Source organism: Pelobates fuscus, chromosome 6, assembly GCF_036172605.1.
Source record: "Pelobates fuscus isolate aPelFus1 chromosome 6, aPelFus1.pri, whole genome shotgun sequence".
Lineage (NCBI taxonomy): Eukaryota > Metazoa > Chordata > Amphibia > Anura > Pelobatidae > Pelobates > Pelobates fuscus.
The window spans coordinates 304,543,802-304,560,505 of NC_086322.1; the positions used below are offsets into that span (position 1 = coordinate 304,543,802).

The 16,704-nt window shown below is 44.4% G+C and overlaps 1 protein-coding gene across 1 annotated transcript; it reads left to right on the forward strand.

The window, feature by feature from the left end:
* The first annotated feature begins 8,653 nt into the window (after positions 1-8,653).
* CEBPB (CCAAT enhancer binding protein beta) lies at positions 8,654-12,788 on the forward strand. The gene has a single exon (XM_063459692.1). The coding sequence runs from the start codon at positions 8,783-8,785 to the stop codon at positions 9,641-9,643; it is 861 nt and encodes a 286-aa protein (XP_063315762.1). The 5' UTR covers positions 8,654-8,782; the 3' UTR covers positions 9,644-12,788.
* Positions 12,789-16,704: the final 3,916 nt, after the last annotated feature.

A 16,704-nucleotide genomic window follows, 5' to 3' on the forward strand; every position in this document is an offset into this window, starting at 1 on the left:
AGAGATAGGGTATGGGGATGTGGGAGGTTGGTTTTGGGAAAAGGTAGTGAATAGAACACTTCGGGCCGAGCTAGATGAAGCTTGACCGGAAGTCTGAAGTGGCGCCAAATCAGGATATTCATTTTTAATGGAGGTTGGTCTATCTGGTTCCGGAAGGGGGGATTTAGTACGAGGGGGGGTGGATCCTGCACTGGAGGAGGAAGCGGAAGTGGATGAGGGTAATGAGGGAAGGGTTACAGGACTTCCTGTATTTGCGTCACTTCCTCTTACCGGAAAGTAAGGGGGCGGCAAAGGGATCTCGGACTCAGGGGGCGTGTCCAAAATGGGCCTAACACCAGTCCTAGTGGACGAACAAGTCCTAGCTACCATGAGGCGACACTGCTCCTCGTGGCATGTCCGGAGCCATTTTGGCGAGTCATTTACGGCCTGTCTCCAACAATCAATATAAGGAAACTGGCCGTAAAGTTCAGGCCTACCTGATACAGCCACGTGTAAGCGCTGTACCAGAGTTGGATCCAAACTGCCACGTGGCGGCCATGCCGCAACCAAAGTAGGCCACTCCCTAGTGCACAAAGTGACCAAACGTACAGGGGACATCTTAACCCCAAAATCACAAACTTTGAATCCCTTTTTAAAATTCTTAACCATACATCCTAAGGGATCCGGAATCGTTGACTGCGACGCACCCATATTTAACAGTGGAACGTCGTCGACAACGATTACTATACACGCGTACTATTCAACAGTCACACCCGTTTCCTCTGGCAACAGCACCACGTGGTATGGTTACCAAGTGAAACGTACACAATAACAATAAACACTCAGGGAATTCCCATACACACACAGCTGCTACACCAGTCACTATATAATCAATATTATGCCCTTTGGCGTAACTACACAGTCACCCACGCTATAATTCTCTATATACGAATTACCCGTCTATAACACACCCCAGTAACATCGTCTTTTACAAATAGCGGTTACAGTACGGTTAGCATAGGTCAAAGCACAAGTTAAGGTCACAATACAATTATTAGTGGTTATGGTGTTAAACATGCAATGGACGACAATGATTAGTACTTATTATACAGTGTCAGTAAATATACAGGGTTATGGTACCGTGCACTATAATACAGCAACACACTATTAACACTCTCGCTAGACGGCTGAGCTCGCGCTATCTAACAAGATATACACTTTACTAAACAATCGTTAACACATTTACAATTCCCAACTAAACTATTGGCCAGTACCTTGAATGGACTACCTAAAACTATATACACCCGTTTTGGTTAGCCACACTGCCCAATCACCACATATATAGCGAGCTAGAGAACCGAATTTACACAGGCGCCTCTTAGTCGCACTATCAAAAGTCTAGTGGGTTCCAAATTTACACGCCTTCCCACTTAGCCCAGATAGGATGAGAACTAGCGAACCGAATTTACACAGGCGCCGCTTAGTCTCCCGGTCCCTCCGACCTAGCGAACGTAATATACACCCTAGAACGCTAGTCTAGACAAGACACCGGTGTCCGGCTAGGGCTATCTTACACCTGGACCCCGCCTGACTAACCAAATCAAACGGTCTGACTAAAGAGCGTTCGATCGAGCGGTGCGCCTTCGCTCCTTCCCTCCGACAGAGGGGGCAGATACACAGATTCAAAACCCCTTTGGGCCTACCGCACAATCGGTATACCCCTAGTGGGTCCTGCCGTCTAAAACAGCAGTTGTCTTACCTCCTCGTTCCTGAACCTGAGTTCACACTCATCGACGGGGACACCCCAGCACTTCTCACGTAGAGGCCGATGATCTCCTGGACAACAGACCAGTGGCGCCGAGACGAAGGGAGGTCCACGCAGAAGTTCAGGGGTGCAGCCGTAGAGAACGTGGGCAAAGATAGACCGTCTCACGCCTCTGCCTCTCAGCTACCGTTGAACGATGAGCTTCCCGGCCAATGCACCAAATGATACCGGAGAAACTGACGGAAGCCAAGCACAGAGAGATGGACACAGGTTTCTTCAGGAAGGAAGAGATTCTTTATTGGATCACCGATCGGGACTCAGAGGGACTAGCGTCACCAAAATACAGCAAAGTCTGAGTACTGAATACATAGAGTACATTCCTTATATAGCACTGTAGCTCCTCCCACAATTAACTACACCCACACATACCCTTAACCTATTTAATGAATAGAGTCTAAACTCATCCATCCGGTCTAACCACGTGGCTCATCTGATACAAAGGAGAGGGACGCGTAATTCCAGTTCTTACATTCCTGCACCTGGTCAGTACAGTGATGACAGTATCTTAGCTACGTGTTATTAACTAACTGATACTACAAACACATATACATACATATGCCTTGTGGCAATCTTAGCCTGCTAAACTTGTATTTTACTGGAATTACATCACATAAGGTTATGGTGTAAGGAGGTCCCCTGTATCCCCGCACACAGTGTATTATAACTGCAGCTATAAGGTTATGGTGTAAGGAGGTCCCCTGTCTCCCCGCACACAGTGTATTATAACTGCAGCTATAAGGTTATGGTGTAAGGAGATCCCCTGTCTCCCAGCACACAGTGTATTATAACTGCAGCTATAAGGTTATGGTGTAAGGAGGTCCCCTGTCTCCCCGCACACAGTGTATTATAACTGCAGCTATAAGGTTATGGAGTAAGGAGGTCCCCTGTCTCCCCGCACACAGTGTATTATAACTGCAGCTATAAGGTTATGGTGTAAGGAGGTCCCCTGTCTCCCCGCACACAGTGTATTATAACTGCAGCTATAAGGTTATGGTGTAAGGAGGTCCCCTGTCTCCCCCCACACAGTGTATTATAACTGCAGCTATAAGGTTATGGTGTAAGGAGGTCCCCCGTCTCCCTGCACACAGTGTATTATAACTGCAGCTATAAGGTTATGGTTTAAGGAGGTCCCCTATCTCCCCGCACACGGTGTATTATAACTGCAGCTATAAGGTTATGGTGTAAGGAGGTCCCCTGTCTCCCTGCACACAGTGTATTATAACTGCAGCTATAAGGTTATGGTGTAAGGAGGTCCCCCGTCTCCCTGCACACAGTGTATTATAACTGCAGCTATAAGGTTATGGTTTAAGGAGGTCCCCTGTCTCCCCGCACACAGTGTATTATAACTGCAGCTATAAGGTTATGGTGTAAGGAGGTCCTCTGTCTCCATGCACACAGTGTATTATAACTGCAGCTATAAGGTTATGGTGTAAGGAGGTCCCCTGTCTCCCCGCACACAGAGTGTTATAACTGCAGCTATAAGGTTATGGTGTAAGGAGGTCCCCTGTCTCCCCGCACACAGTGTATTATAACTGCAGCTATAAGGTTATGGTGTAAGGAGGTCCCCTGTCTCCCCCCACACAGTGTATTATAACTGCAGCTATAAGGTTATGGTGTAAGGAGGTCCCCTGTCTCCCCGCACACAGTGTATTATAACTGCAGCTATAAGGTTATGGTGTAAGGAGGTCCCCTGTCTCCCCGCACACAGAGTGTTATAACTGCAGCTATAAGGTTATGGTGTAAGGAGGTCCCCTGTCTCCCCGCACACAGTGTATTATAACTGCAGCTATAAGGTTATGGTGTAAGGAGGTCCCCTGTCTCCCCGCACACAGTGTATTATAACTGCAGCTATAAGGTTATGGTGTAAGGAGGTCCTCTGTCTCCATGCACACAGTGTATTATAACTGCTGCTATAAGGTTATGGTGTAAGGAGGTCCCCTGTCTCCCTGCACACAGTGTATTATAACTGCAGCTATAAGGTTATGGTGTAAGGAGGTCCCCTATCTCCCCGCACACAGTGTATTATAACTGCAGCTATAAGGTTATAGTGTAAGGAGGTCCCCTATCTCCCCACACACAGTGTATTATAACTGCAGCTATAAGGTTATAGTGTAAGGAGGTCCCCTGTCTCCCTGAACACAGTGCATTATAACTGCAGCTATAAGGTTATGGTGTAAGGAGGTCCCCTATCTCCCCGCACACAGTGTATTATAACTGCAGCTATAAGGTTATAGTGTAAGGAGATCCCCTATCTCCCCGCACACAGTGTATTATAACTGCAGCTATAAGGTTATGGTGTAAGGAGGTCCCCTGTCTCCCTGCACACAGTGTATTATAACTGCAGCTATAAGGTTATTGTGTAAGGAGGCCCCCTGTTTCCATGCACACAGTGTATTAAAAAAATGGAGGCCAGGGAGCTAAGTTGGGATGATGGGACAAGACCCCAAAATCACGACTGTTCCGCTGAAATCATACTGACACGAACAGGGGTGAATTCTAAAGGGTAATGTTGTGGCCTCCACCAATTAATCAAGGGTCTCTACCCAAAACACCTCGGCTCCCATAGCTGCTCTGATCTCTACTTCCCCCCAACATGCCTCCCTGTCTCCGCACCTCTCGCTCCCAGGGAACATGTCTCTCCTGTTCGCAGAGTATTGCACTGGAGAGTCAGCTGGCTTCTAATCCATGTGTGTCAGCATTTTGTGACATCATTAATTGGGGTACATTGCGTATTGAGGGGATAATGACTTTAGGAAAACGCATTATTTGGGTGCAGGAAGTCTACAGCAGGCTAACATAGATGCAGGAGATTAGGTTCGACATAACTAGACTTTACCGCTTCACAAAACTTTTATTTCTATAGTTCTATAGTTTTTTACAAGCCGACGTCCGATTGTTCACCGAGTTTTTAAAAGTTAACAAACATGTTTCACGAGTCGGATTGAAATTTTTTATTTTTTTTATTTTTTTACAGGATGCCCAACATAGACAGGGTTATTCTTCAAAATTAGAAATTTCAGGAATTCAAAGTAAATATCAATAGTGATGTCGCGAACATAAAATTTTCTGTTCGCGAATGGCGAACGCGAACTTCCGCAAATGTTCGCGAACGGGCGAACCACCCTAGACTTCAATAGGCAGGCGAATTTTAAAACCCACAGGGACTCTTTCTGGCCACAATAGTGATGGAAAAGTTGTTTCAAGGGGACTAACACCTGGACTGTGGCATGCCGGAGGGGGATCCATGGCAAAACTCCCATGGAAAATTACATAGTTGATGCAGAGTCTGGTTTTAATCCATAAAGGGCATAAATCACCTAACATTCCTAAATTGTTTGGAAAAACGTGCTTTAAAACATCAGGTATGATGTTGTATCGATCAGGTAGTGTAAGGGTTACGCCCGCTTCACAGTGACAGACCAAACTCCCCGTTTAACGCACCGCAAACAACCGCAAACAGTCCATTTGCACAACCGAAAACTCCCCATTTGCACAAGGTTGGATACCAAGCTAGCCATGTCCCGTTCCTTGTCCTCACTTATGTCATTGAAGGTCTCTTCCTCCACCCAGCCACGTACAACACCAAGGGTCCCCGAAAGGTGACAACAAGCCCCCTGTATTTTTTTTTTAATGTACACTACTGTTACACCAGATATGAGTTGCACTGGTGTGACACTGTGCCCTGGCAGGCCCTGAAACGCACACGTGTGAAGGAAACTGACTGCTATTATTTCACAGTCAAATTTCTAGTTTTTTTTTTAATGTACACTACTGTTACACCAGATATGAGTTGCATATGAGTCGGTTCGCCCACTATTCGTCATCATTGAGTAAACTTTGACCCTGTACCTCACAGTCAGCAGACACAATCCAGCCAATCAGCAGCAGACCCCCCCCCCCCTCCCAGACTCTCCCACCTCCTAGACAGCATACAATTTAGATTAATTCTGAAGCTGCATTCTTTTTTTTTTTATTCTTTTTTTTTTAGACAGAAGTGTGTTATATTTGAGCATGCTAGGCTGAACGTGCGTATATCATGGCTAGTTCCACTGAGGGTATGAGTATATAGCAGTACATTGTTGTGAAAGATGGCTGTCATGTTTAGGGTGTAGCTTGCACGTTATCAACTGTGTATTTATATCAGCAGCTACACCACTAGTTATAAATCAAGTGTGAGTCGCCCCATGAGATGAGACTAGTGAATAGCATAATACATGAACGGTTAAGGTAAAGGCATGTAAGGAACTACGACAATAAACTCTTTAGGAGGTGAAATAATGACATGTTTAAACGCTTGCTACTTTACGATTAGTTAATGTGCAGAGAGCAGTTCATGTGATCAAAGGCATGGTGTGGAGGATCGGCTATAGTGGGACATGCTTGGCAGGCTGCTGTTTACTGCTTGTGCTCATCCGATCCCTTCTGGGCGCCAGGTGCAGACCCTGGGAGTCCCTGATACCTGGAACAAGCTATGTTCGCCTGGAACTATTCGCCAGCGAACCGTTCGGGACATCACTAAATATCAAACTTAGGGACTAAGTAGCCAAAGTGGAGCTGGAGAATGTTTCCAGCTCGACTAGATTTGCCTTAAATTTGAAATTCACTGTGATTTCCAGATGATTATCCCGTTAGTGAATAATCCTATAAACCTTTTAGGATGTTATTTTAAGCAGTATTCTTACTTTAGGAATAGCTGAAAAGTAGAACTCTAACTCCCATAACGCTCTGTCAGATTTAAAGCTATTTTATCTATTTTTCGCCAAGGTAACGTTATATATATTTATTACATTGTTTTGCATTATACTTGCTCAGTGCGTCACGATGGGCTGTTGCCCCATGAATAAATGTAAATGATAACGGTTAAAAAGCCGAATGTGAAAGCTCAGAGCGATCCCACGATAAGGTGTTATGATCTCACGTTTTAACCTCCAGAGGAAGTAAGGACAGACGGTGTCAAATACTGCATTACATCAACGTGCGTTTCTAACAGCAAATGGGTTTATGCAGAAAAAAGATAAAGGCGATATGGACTTGTAACAACAAAAGCACATTTTCTGAAAGCTGTACCTTGATTGCTTAGTGATGGATGTTTGCGTGTAAACCTCCTAGACTTTAAACTCAGTGATATTATTAGGTGAGGACTCATTTATTTACTAATTTTAGTTTTAAAGTGTTATTTTGGATTTAGCAAACTCAAAAAAAGATCCCCCCCCCAAAAAAATGATGTATCGTAAAATATACAAATTAACACAAATTGCTCCTAAAAGAGCCCCAGGGTGGGGTAGACTAGCTTTCACCTATGTGGGAATTAAAACATAAGCAATTCCTGAATTATTCCAGAATATCGAAAAAAAGACGGCTATGTGTTTTCAATAAATAAGTACAGGATAAGATTGGAGCCCAGGCTGTGTGTGCGCAGTTTTGAATACGTGTATCTATGTGTTTGTGAATGTATGTGTGATGGTGAATGAGTGTATTTAGTAGGTAAGTAACTGGTTAGCTTTGCTTATTTGTCTAACGTGGTTTTTCACTACAGTGTTCATTTTGTCGACTAACAATTTTAGATTTAGTCAGCTAAAACTAGACTACAACTAAAACAATTCAGATGACTAAAATACGACTAAAATTAAAATGGCTTTTTAACGACCAGGTTTTGCAATTCCGGTTTTTAATGAACCAGACTTTTTTCTGGCTGTACGAATGCTGCCGGACAGCTGAAACACAGGCCGTATAATTAATGTAACACTTCAAGTACCATAACCACGACATAACCCGCTGTAACTATTCAAATGTGCTGACAGTTTGACGTCTTACCTGGGGGCTGCTGGGCATGAGAGTGTTCTGCTAATATGAGTGTATGGGATTGGTTGATATGAGTGCGTGAGCTGTCACTGTGGCATTTGTGAGACAGATTTTCGCCACTTTCATCGTCCGTCGCTGATATTTCTCGTCCCATTTGTACTTCACAGTGGAAGGGGCAGGTGCACAATTATATCATCTCTTAGATTATAAACTCCATGGAGCGTTTTACTCCTGTATGTAAAGCAAACACATAATATGTTTTTTTATATCCATTTGACTATTTCTGAAATTCACTTAGAGAATTTATTAATTAAACTCCAAACTGCGCCAAAATGAAATCCGAATGGTATAATTTAGGCTGAAGTTGCTGATGGTGATTATTACTGACCAAATCATATATTTCATTTTAAGTTTTCAGTTTGAATTCATTACAATTCATTAATAGTGACTAAACCCGGTAAGCCAATTAACACCGGTGAGTTTGCTCTGTGAAAAACACAAAAAACGAAAATAATGTTGATTAAACGAAAAGGAACAAATGTAATTCGGATTGTATTATGAGATCTGAATGTAAGGAGTTATTTTATTATTATTAACATATTATTATACTATGTTATTGTTAATCTATTTGTAATATTAATATTTTTGTCATAATTATATTATTATTAATATTTTTTTCATTTCTCTATTATATTATTATTACATCTTTATTATATTATTATTATATTTTTTCAGGACTATATCTTTATTATTATTATATTATTATTATTAGTATATTATCTTTATTATTATATTATTATTATTATATTATTATTATATTATTATTATTATTATATTATTATTATTATATTTTTTTCATGACTATATCTTTATTATATTATTTTTATTATATTAATATTATATTATAGTATTATTGTTGTTGTTGTAACAGGCTGGGAGTGAGGGCGGAGTCTTAGCGGCAGGCCGCGTTGCCATGGCGCCGTGACGTCACGCTCAGACTCTATAAAAGGCGTGTCCCCGGCTCGGGCTGTCAGTCAGGCAGTCAGACGGTGAGGTGACTGCACGGAGCGAGCTGCACTCAGAGCCGGTCACAGCCAGCACGATCTCCCCCCTAGTCCCCGGGAGGTGCAGGGGAGCCCCCCGATCACACAGCCCCCTCCCCCCCCCTCCTCCTTCATGCACCGCCTGCTGCACTGGGACCCGGCAGCATGTCTACCACCCCCGCCGGCAGCTAGATCCATGGAAGCGGGACACTACTACTGCGAGCCAGCACACAGCATCGCGGAGTGCCTGGGGGGCAAGCCTCACCGGCGGGGGGGCCCGGAGCCCAGCATCGGGGAGCACGAGCGAGCCATCGACTTCAGCCCCTACCTGGAGCCCGGGGCGGGGAGCGGCAGCCCGGCGGCGGTGGTATCCGGGGGGTACGAGCAGCCCTGCGGGGACTTCCTCATAGACCTGCTCTCCGCGGACGATTACAAGGGGCTCCGCAAGGGGGCGCTGCTCTACTCCGGCCTGGCCAAGCAGCACCCCCACACTGGATTATTGGGGGGCTCCGGGGACAGCAAGGCAGAGCCCCCCGCTCTCCTGGAGAGCCTGGACTGTTACAAGGGCCCCCGGGGGCCCCCCAAGGAGGAGCCGACCATGCAGAGCGCGGGGTCCCCCTTCACCATCAGGTCGTTTTTGGGGTACCAGTCTGTGCCCAGCGGGGGGAGCAGCTCCTCGGGGAGCCCCCCCGGGACCCCCAACCCGGCCGACCGCAAGGAGGGCAAGTCCGGCGGCTACAAAGGCAAGAAGGTGCTGGACAAGCACAGCGACGAGTACAAGATCCGCAGGGAGCGGAACAACATCGCCGTCAGGAAGAGCCGGGACAAAGCCAAAATCCGCACCATGGAGACCCAGCACAAGGTCCTGGAGCTCAGTGCCGAGAACGAGCGCCTTCAGAGGAAGGTGGAACAGCTCACCCGAGAGCTGACAACGTTACGGAACCTCTTCAAACAGCTGCCGGAGCCCCTGCTGGTCGCCAGCGGGCGCTGCTAGACTCCGCGGGGGCGGGGCGATCAGGGACACGCCCACTGTGCTTCTTATACCAGACTGTATCACATGGATCAGCAGCAATGCCCCCTCTATTAATGGGGAGCCCCACTCTGCAGAGGATGTAATGCCCCCCACCATCATGTACTGTAGTCTTATATACAGTATGGGGGGGTGCTGGATATTGGGGAAATTGTGGCTTTTTATTGTATTTTGTGATGTTCCTTATGCTGGAGGGAAAAAGACCTGATATTGGGGGGGTTGTTGGTGGGATTTGGTACTGAAAAGGTTAATGCGCACAATATTGTAAGGGGAGGACAGGCGTTAATACTGAATGGGGGTCACCTGCCTGTATGTGTAATAGCAGCTGAAGTTCACTCATCTGGAAGCTGCTGCAGAACCTCTTTGCTGTAGGTTGCCGTGTCTTGGCAGGGTTTGGGTTGGTGTTGGTCTAATAGCCCTCTGTGAGTGGCAAAGCAGGTTTCTACAGTGACCCAGATTTCTGAACTAGAGGGGCTTATTCTCTAAACTGCGAATTGTGGTGAATGAGCTACGCAAAACAAACACCTGCGCAGCAGTTACTGAGAGAACTTCTATATCTGAACAATTGGCTGTTCAAGGAATAAGCCCATTTCAGTATGATGGTGACGCCCGGCAGATCTGTACAGCTGTACTTGCAATCCTTATTTTACTTTGAGACTTTGTTACAAGGGGCGTATTCACTAAAAGGCGAATTGTAAACAGAATTGCATTTAAGTTCACCACCATCGTTGGTGCATAAACCCCTTTGGTAACAATGATGCTGACGGCTTGTGTAATAGTATAATTATGTACTGTTGGGCAGATGATATGGCTCTTAGGAGGGGGTCTCAGGAATATAAGCCCCTCTTAGACTTAGAGTTTGTCAAGCACAGTGTCCCGCTCCTTAATATTAAAAAGGGATTAATCTTCAGAGTCTCTGGGAATGTCATTGTCAGTACCCCTCTTTCAATCCAGTGTTGCACCCACTAACTGTGCATTGGGCGTTTAGGTAGCAATCAGAATTTGTATTGAGTGGGGAAAGTGAACATGGATCACTTCTAGCTGCTATGTATGTCCTATATGTGGATTTTTTTTATTTAATGCTGAACAGCAAAACATGCACTGTGTATATAGTATGCAGCGACCCATCCATCAAGGTTCAGGACCGCAGATATTTTATAGGGTTTGTATTGCACCCAGAGCAGAGACTTTAACAATGTTATCTTGGGTTTTGTCTCCCTTGGTCTGTGGACACCCATTGGGGTTTGAGGAAGTCTGTAGGGTTTATTAAATAAACTACAACTTGTAGTGAATTGAAAAGCGAATTGTAAGATTTGGGTTAAAACCACCAGATTTGGGGAATTCTTCCAGATCTGCTATTCTGTTTTCAGTTTACTGCAATTTTTAGTGAATAGCCATCTGTTTTGAACACTTGTAGTAAAGCTTTCTGGTGTGAGACCGTTAATCTATCTGCTTTCTGTGTACACAATGCTTTAAACCCCTTGGACTGTCTTAACTGCGCTTTGGCACGAATGACTTATCACCCCAAAGAGGTCTATTTACTAAATGACTAGAAGCAGCAAGTTTGAAACCACTGGGCATATTAAAGCCAAAATTGTGAAGTTGGTGAAATCTGACTTTTAACTTAAATTTTTTTTTTTGCCTAAATTGAGCATGCCAGTTTGCTGTTTAGCGAATAGACCACGCAAAGTTAAATGGAAACACGTGCTGAAAGACTAAAGTGTGCAAAAATAGCTCTGTTAATGACAAGCTATTCCCATACCAGCCAAGGTGAATTTCCCTTGTTTTCTCAAATCTGATGCAATTCTGTAAGAGAAGGAGAAATCTCATACAGCCCTCCTTGTGTGTAGTGACATCATATCTGATGGCAATGCAATGAACTGTACTGTGTGGGTTATCATGCTTATTACAGACAGGCAGCAACTCTGTATAGCATCCCTTAATGCACGGTACTCTGCAAACCTGGGCTAAGGCCAGCGTGTTCATTTGTAGCTTGTAAGATTTGCTGGCCGAGTGTAATAAGAGTTGTAATCTGTTCAGATGGAGCACAGGCAATAATTGGACTCTCAGCCACAGGGAAAACGCCACCTTTGCCAAGAATCCCACTGGTGTTGGTGCAATTAACTCCCATCAATCCCTTTCCTCTAACCTGGCTTAGAATGATGGGTTAGGCACCGGTGCTATTGCTGCAGCCTTAATTTGGCACTTAATGTTTAATACCATTTTATGTTTTTATTTTGGGCACTTTGACAATATTTGGGAGATTTAAAAGACGTTGGATATTGCAACGAACTGCACTTTGACGGAACTGCATTTAAAGAAATCACAAAGGGCACTTAATATATTTCTTTTTTATTATATTAAAAAAAATTAAGTCTTGGGTGTTAATGGTATATTGAAAAAACAAACTACGTTTTTTGTTAACCGTTCAGTCAAATGAGTCTTGAAAAGCACCAAAGGCAGTAGGGGAGGCAATCTCTCAGCGTATATACCATCCATGCCTCCTTTCTGAATTTAAAATGTAAATAGTTTTAATCGCCCAGAGATATAATTTCATGGCAATGTTCAAAGCCTTTCAATTATTATTAGTTTCTTAAATACAGAGAGAGTGCATATTGTGTAATCCCACCCTCACTAGCACACAAGTTTATAGTGTTACTTTAAGATATGATAAATGTTTTACACTCAGTGATGCAATACTTTAAGCAAGGCTAAGAAAGGTCTGCGTATTCCGAATGATGCAATATTATGTAACTCAGCCATGAGAGGTGTAATCTTTTTAAAGATGTTTTTTGTTTTTCTAAAAAAAAAATAATCTATTTCTGTATGAACAAAACATTTTGTATATTTTGGGATCTTTACATTGAAAGCATTGATGAACAATTGTTAATAAATTTGTATGCTCTCGTTTGCAAAAATGTGAAAAAAATAATTAATTTGTTCTAAATTATTTGTATTTGTACAAGAAAAGCCATAGGTAATAGCTACTACACCTAGGCCATGGAGCTACAGCCTGTCATGATGCGTAAATGTCATTTTTTTCTTTTTTACACCCAATCTGCCTGTCCAGTCTTTATTCGCCATTAAAACTGTTATATTTTTATATTGATCATGATTGTGTATTAATCATTTAAAGGAATAGTATTGTTTGCACATACCGCTCATTTAGAAGAGTTTGTGTCTTGGGCATAATCTATTTTTTTTTTTTTTTTTTTTTTTTTAAATCTGTCCTAGGATTAAACGAGCACTTCAGAATCAGGAGTAGGGGTGCAGTATTCTCTGCACAGACTGTCGGAGAGAAAAGGGGAGGGCTTGCAAATGCTGCAGAAAGCAGGTTGTCAGCTTTTGCAAGGTCCCCCATTTACCTTAAAGAAAACCTTTATAAAAATACTTTCTTTGTGGCCATATCTTCTAAATTGTTCTAAAAGTTAGTGGAGTGTTCCTTTAAAATCTGTACAGTCAAAATTATTCAAGGCTGGACCTCTCCCCCAATAATAATTACCTTACCAATTTAACTGAAGATTCCTTTAGTTATTGACGGGGCAGAAAGTAAAGAATAGGTTGGCTTTATCAAGGTACCAATTAAAGGTTTTCCTGGCACTATACATTTCCCCTCTGTCAAGGCCCCCTACTGCAGCATTGAAGGGGTTAATAACCCCTTCAGTCACTTACCTGGGCCCAGTGCCTATGTCAGGGCTGCCATCAGGGGGTGACAACCATGACGGTTGTCATGGGCCCGACGGCCCGGACTGCTTTGGCAGTCCAGGGCCCCACAATTACTCTGCACATATATATGTGCAGCCGTGGGCCCCCCTGCTCCCTGTATTTGCAGAGGGGGCCCAGCGGACTGCAGGAGCACTTTCCAGCATTTCCCTGTCTCTAACCCCCGCGTGAGAGACAGGGAAATGCTGGAAAGTGCTCCTGCAGTCCGCTGGGCCCCCTCTGCAAATACAGGGAGCGGGGGGCCCCAGAATGCCATCGGACCACCAGGGATAATAGAATCTTCCCCCTCCCTGAACCAGGTAAGAAGCAGGGAGGGGGGAATAACTTTCATTACATACATACACTAGTAAACACTCTGCATTCACTACACTGACGCGCACTCTGCATTCACTACACTGACGCGCACTCTGCATTCACTACACTGACGCGCACTCTGCATTCACTACACTGACGCGCACTCTGCATTCACTACACTGACGCGCACTCTGCATTCACTACACTGACGCGCACTCTGCATTCACTACACTGACGCGCACTCTGCATTCACTACACTGACGCGCACTCTGCATTCACTACACTGACGCGCACTCTGCATTCACTACACTGACGCGCACTCTGCATTCACTACACTGACGCGCACCCCTCTCCTGTTTTAAGCAAATCCAATTTTGCTATACTCAGCCTCTAGGCAACTGCATGGTCCCTCTACAATATACTTTACATATAGTATATTATACCTGAGGGGTACACCCATAGGACCTTAGCTAAGATCGAGACCAAGTGTGTGTGGCACGTTTTTTCACACCCCTTTTTTTGCACAGTTTGTTTGCACTTACTTGGGTTATCATATTGGTTTTTAGTACATTAATTTCCTAATAAAGATTTTCATTTTACTTTATTTCAGCCATCGGACTTGAGTTATTTACTCTCCTATATGGGCACACCCTCTGGTAGTGGCCTTTGGAAGCTGGACCCTTGCTCTCCCTTCCAATTACCCTAACATTTGGGATTTTCTCCTCCAGTATACACTGACGCACACTCTGCATTCACTATACACAGCATCCACTACACAAACATCCTGTATTCACAGTACACACTACATCCACCACACATTTAAACATTCTGCATTCACTATACAGAGACATTGCATCTAGTACACACAAAAACTACATCCACTACACAAACACACTACACACTACACACTGCATCCGCAACACAAACACACACTCTGCATTCACTGCACAAACAGTATCTAATACACACAAACACTACATCCATTACACACACATTCTAATTCACTTCCACTATACACACCACATTCAGTCCTGCATCATTGTCTACGGACTAGGTAAGAGTCCTGGGGCGGTGGGGGTGGGGGTTTTGTCAGGGGCCCCAAAACCTATTAGGATCTATTGGCACTATAGTGGTCCTTTAACCCTCAGAGGTAATTATTGCAGTTTAAAAAAACTGCAAAATGACCACTGCAGGGTTAAGAGTGATGGGAGTTTGCCCCCAGGCCACTTCAATGAGCTGAACTGGTTTGGGTGCCTACAGTCTCCCTTTAACCACATGAGGGTCTGATTCAGTTACCAAACTGGTTTAATTAAACGCTAGACTGGCATCTGTTACTAGTCTTCTCGCAGTAATAAGGCTGCTTATCGTACTGTAAGGACCTCTTTATTTCCTTCTTGGGAACACAACCATTTTATCAGACTGAACATAATTGGGTTTTTTTTTCTTTTCTTCCTTTTCCACAACACAAATGTACTGGCATTATAGAAGGGTATTATTCTAATCTCCAAATAATGGCAAAAAAAGGCCACAAAGTTGATCTGTGACTAGAGAATGTCTCCACATCAGCTATTTTTTCCAATATTTTCCTTACTACATTTTGGGCTTTAGTAAATAATCCTGTTGTCTGAGTTCATGACTTTAGTTTCTCTTTTTTAATGCTGTAATGCAAGCACATATGAAGGTGTTTTAGGATATGAGTTAACACTATGTTCTGGTACTTGTATTGGGAAAGGAAGCAATGATCTGTTTGGCTACTTACTGTTTTCAGCTAATGCCAATATATCTAGAATAGAGATGGCCACATACCTCCCAAGCTGTTTTAGATAATTCCCAGAAATTATACAGATGGAAATAAACTGACAGTCACCTACATACCTGTGTTAAAAATGATCAGTGTAAGATAAGCTCAAATCATCCATAATTCATATGGAGCAATGACCAGACAAAACTGGCCTGCCGTGATGGGAGTCTGCCCTTGTCGGACAGAATAGAAGGCCCACCAGCTTGCTGATTCATGTAATTCCAGTTTGAGTCCGGCTGCTTTCCTCCGTGAAGATCTTTGTGTTTTACACCTGATGCTGTGTGTCTGGGTAAAATTCTGATACCTCTAATGGCTCTTAGGGTAGGAAACAGGAATTCTGCTGTTTAAATCAAGACCTGCAGGTTATCCAGACTCTACCAAATCTCCTATTGCACTGTTACAAAATATTGATCAGCCTTGACCTGTAACAGTCATCATCTATGATTCCCACAATCCTCCAGTCACATGACTGCTGCTGGCAGATGGTAAAAAAGGATTGTAGTTCATGGTGCATGTTTCAGCACAGGTTGCCAATGTGTCTCATAGTGGGTGAAATTAACACATTTGAAAAATGCCAAACTCCTAAATCACTTTAACGCATGTGCCCCTATTTTTTTCATTTGTCACTTTGATAAATGAGCCTTGTTACACCCCCTTGGCTGTCAATCAGAGAACTGGTCCTATTACTTCCTGGCATCAGCATGCAGAGCACATTATATTGGGACAGGAATAGGAAACCTTTGGCACTCCAGATGTTGAGGACTACATCTCTCACAATCAGTGGCGTACACATGACCTTTGGGGCCCCGGTGTGGGTGGGGGGGGGGCGCGCGGTCACCCGGCAGGCTGGCGGGCGCGCGAGGGAGCACTCTCCCCTGAGTGCTTCCTCTTCAGCTCCCTCGTGTGCCGCGTACTGATACCGGCGCCGGAAGATGATGTCATCTTCCGGCTCCGGTATCATTGCGGTGCGCGAGGGAGCTGAAGAGGAAGCACTCAGGGGAAAGTGCTCCCTCGCGCACCGGCCAGCCTGGTGTAAGCAGGGCCAGCCTCGGGGGACCCGTAGGTGGCCGGCTCCTGGGCCCCCAGGAGAAGAGGCTGGCCCAGAGCGTACATACCGGGTCGCAGGGGCGGCCGGGCCCGGTCGCAGCCGCGACCCCTGCGACCCTGGTATGTACGCCACTGCTCACAATGCTCTTACAGCCATAGA

Excerpts from the sequence above, each read along its gene's own strand:
- CEBPB (XM_063459692.1), top strand. The coding sequence starts at position 8,783 with ATGCACCGCCTGCTGCACTGGGACCCGGCAGCATGTCTACCACCCCCG.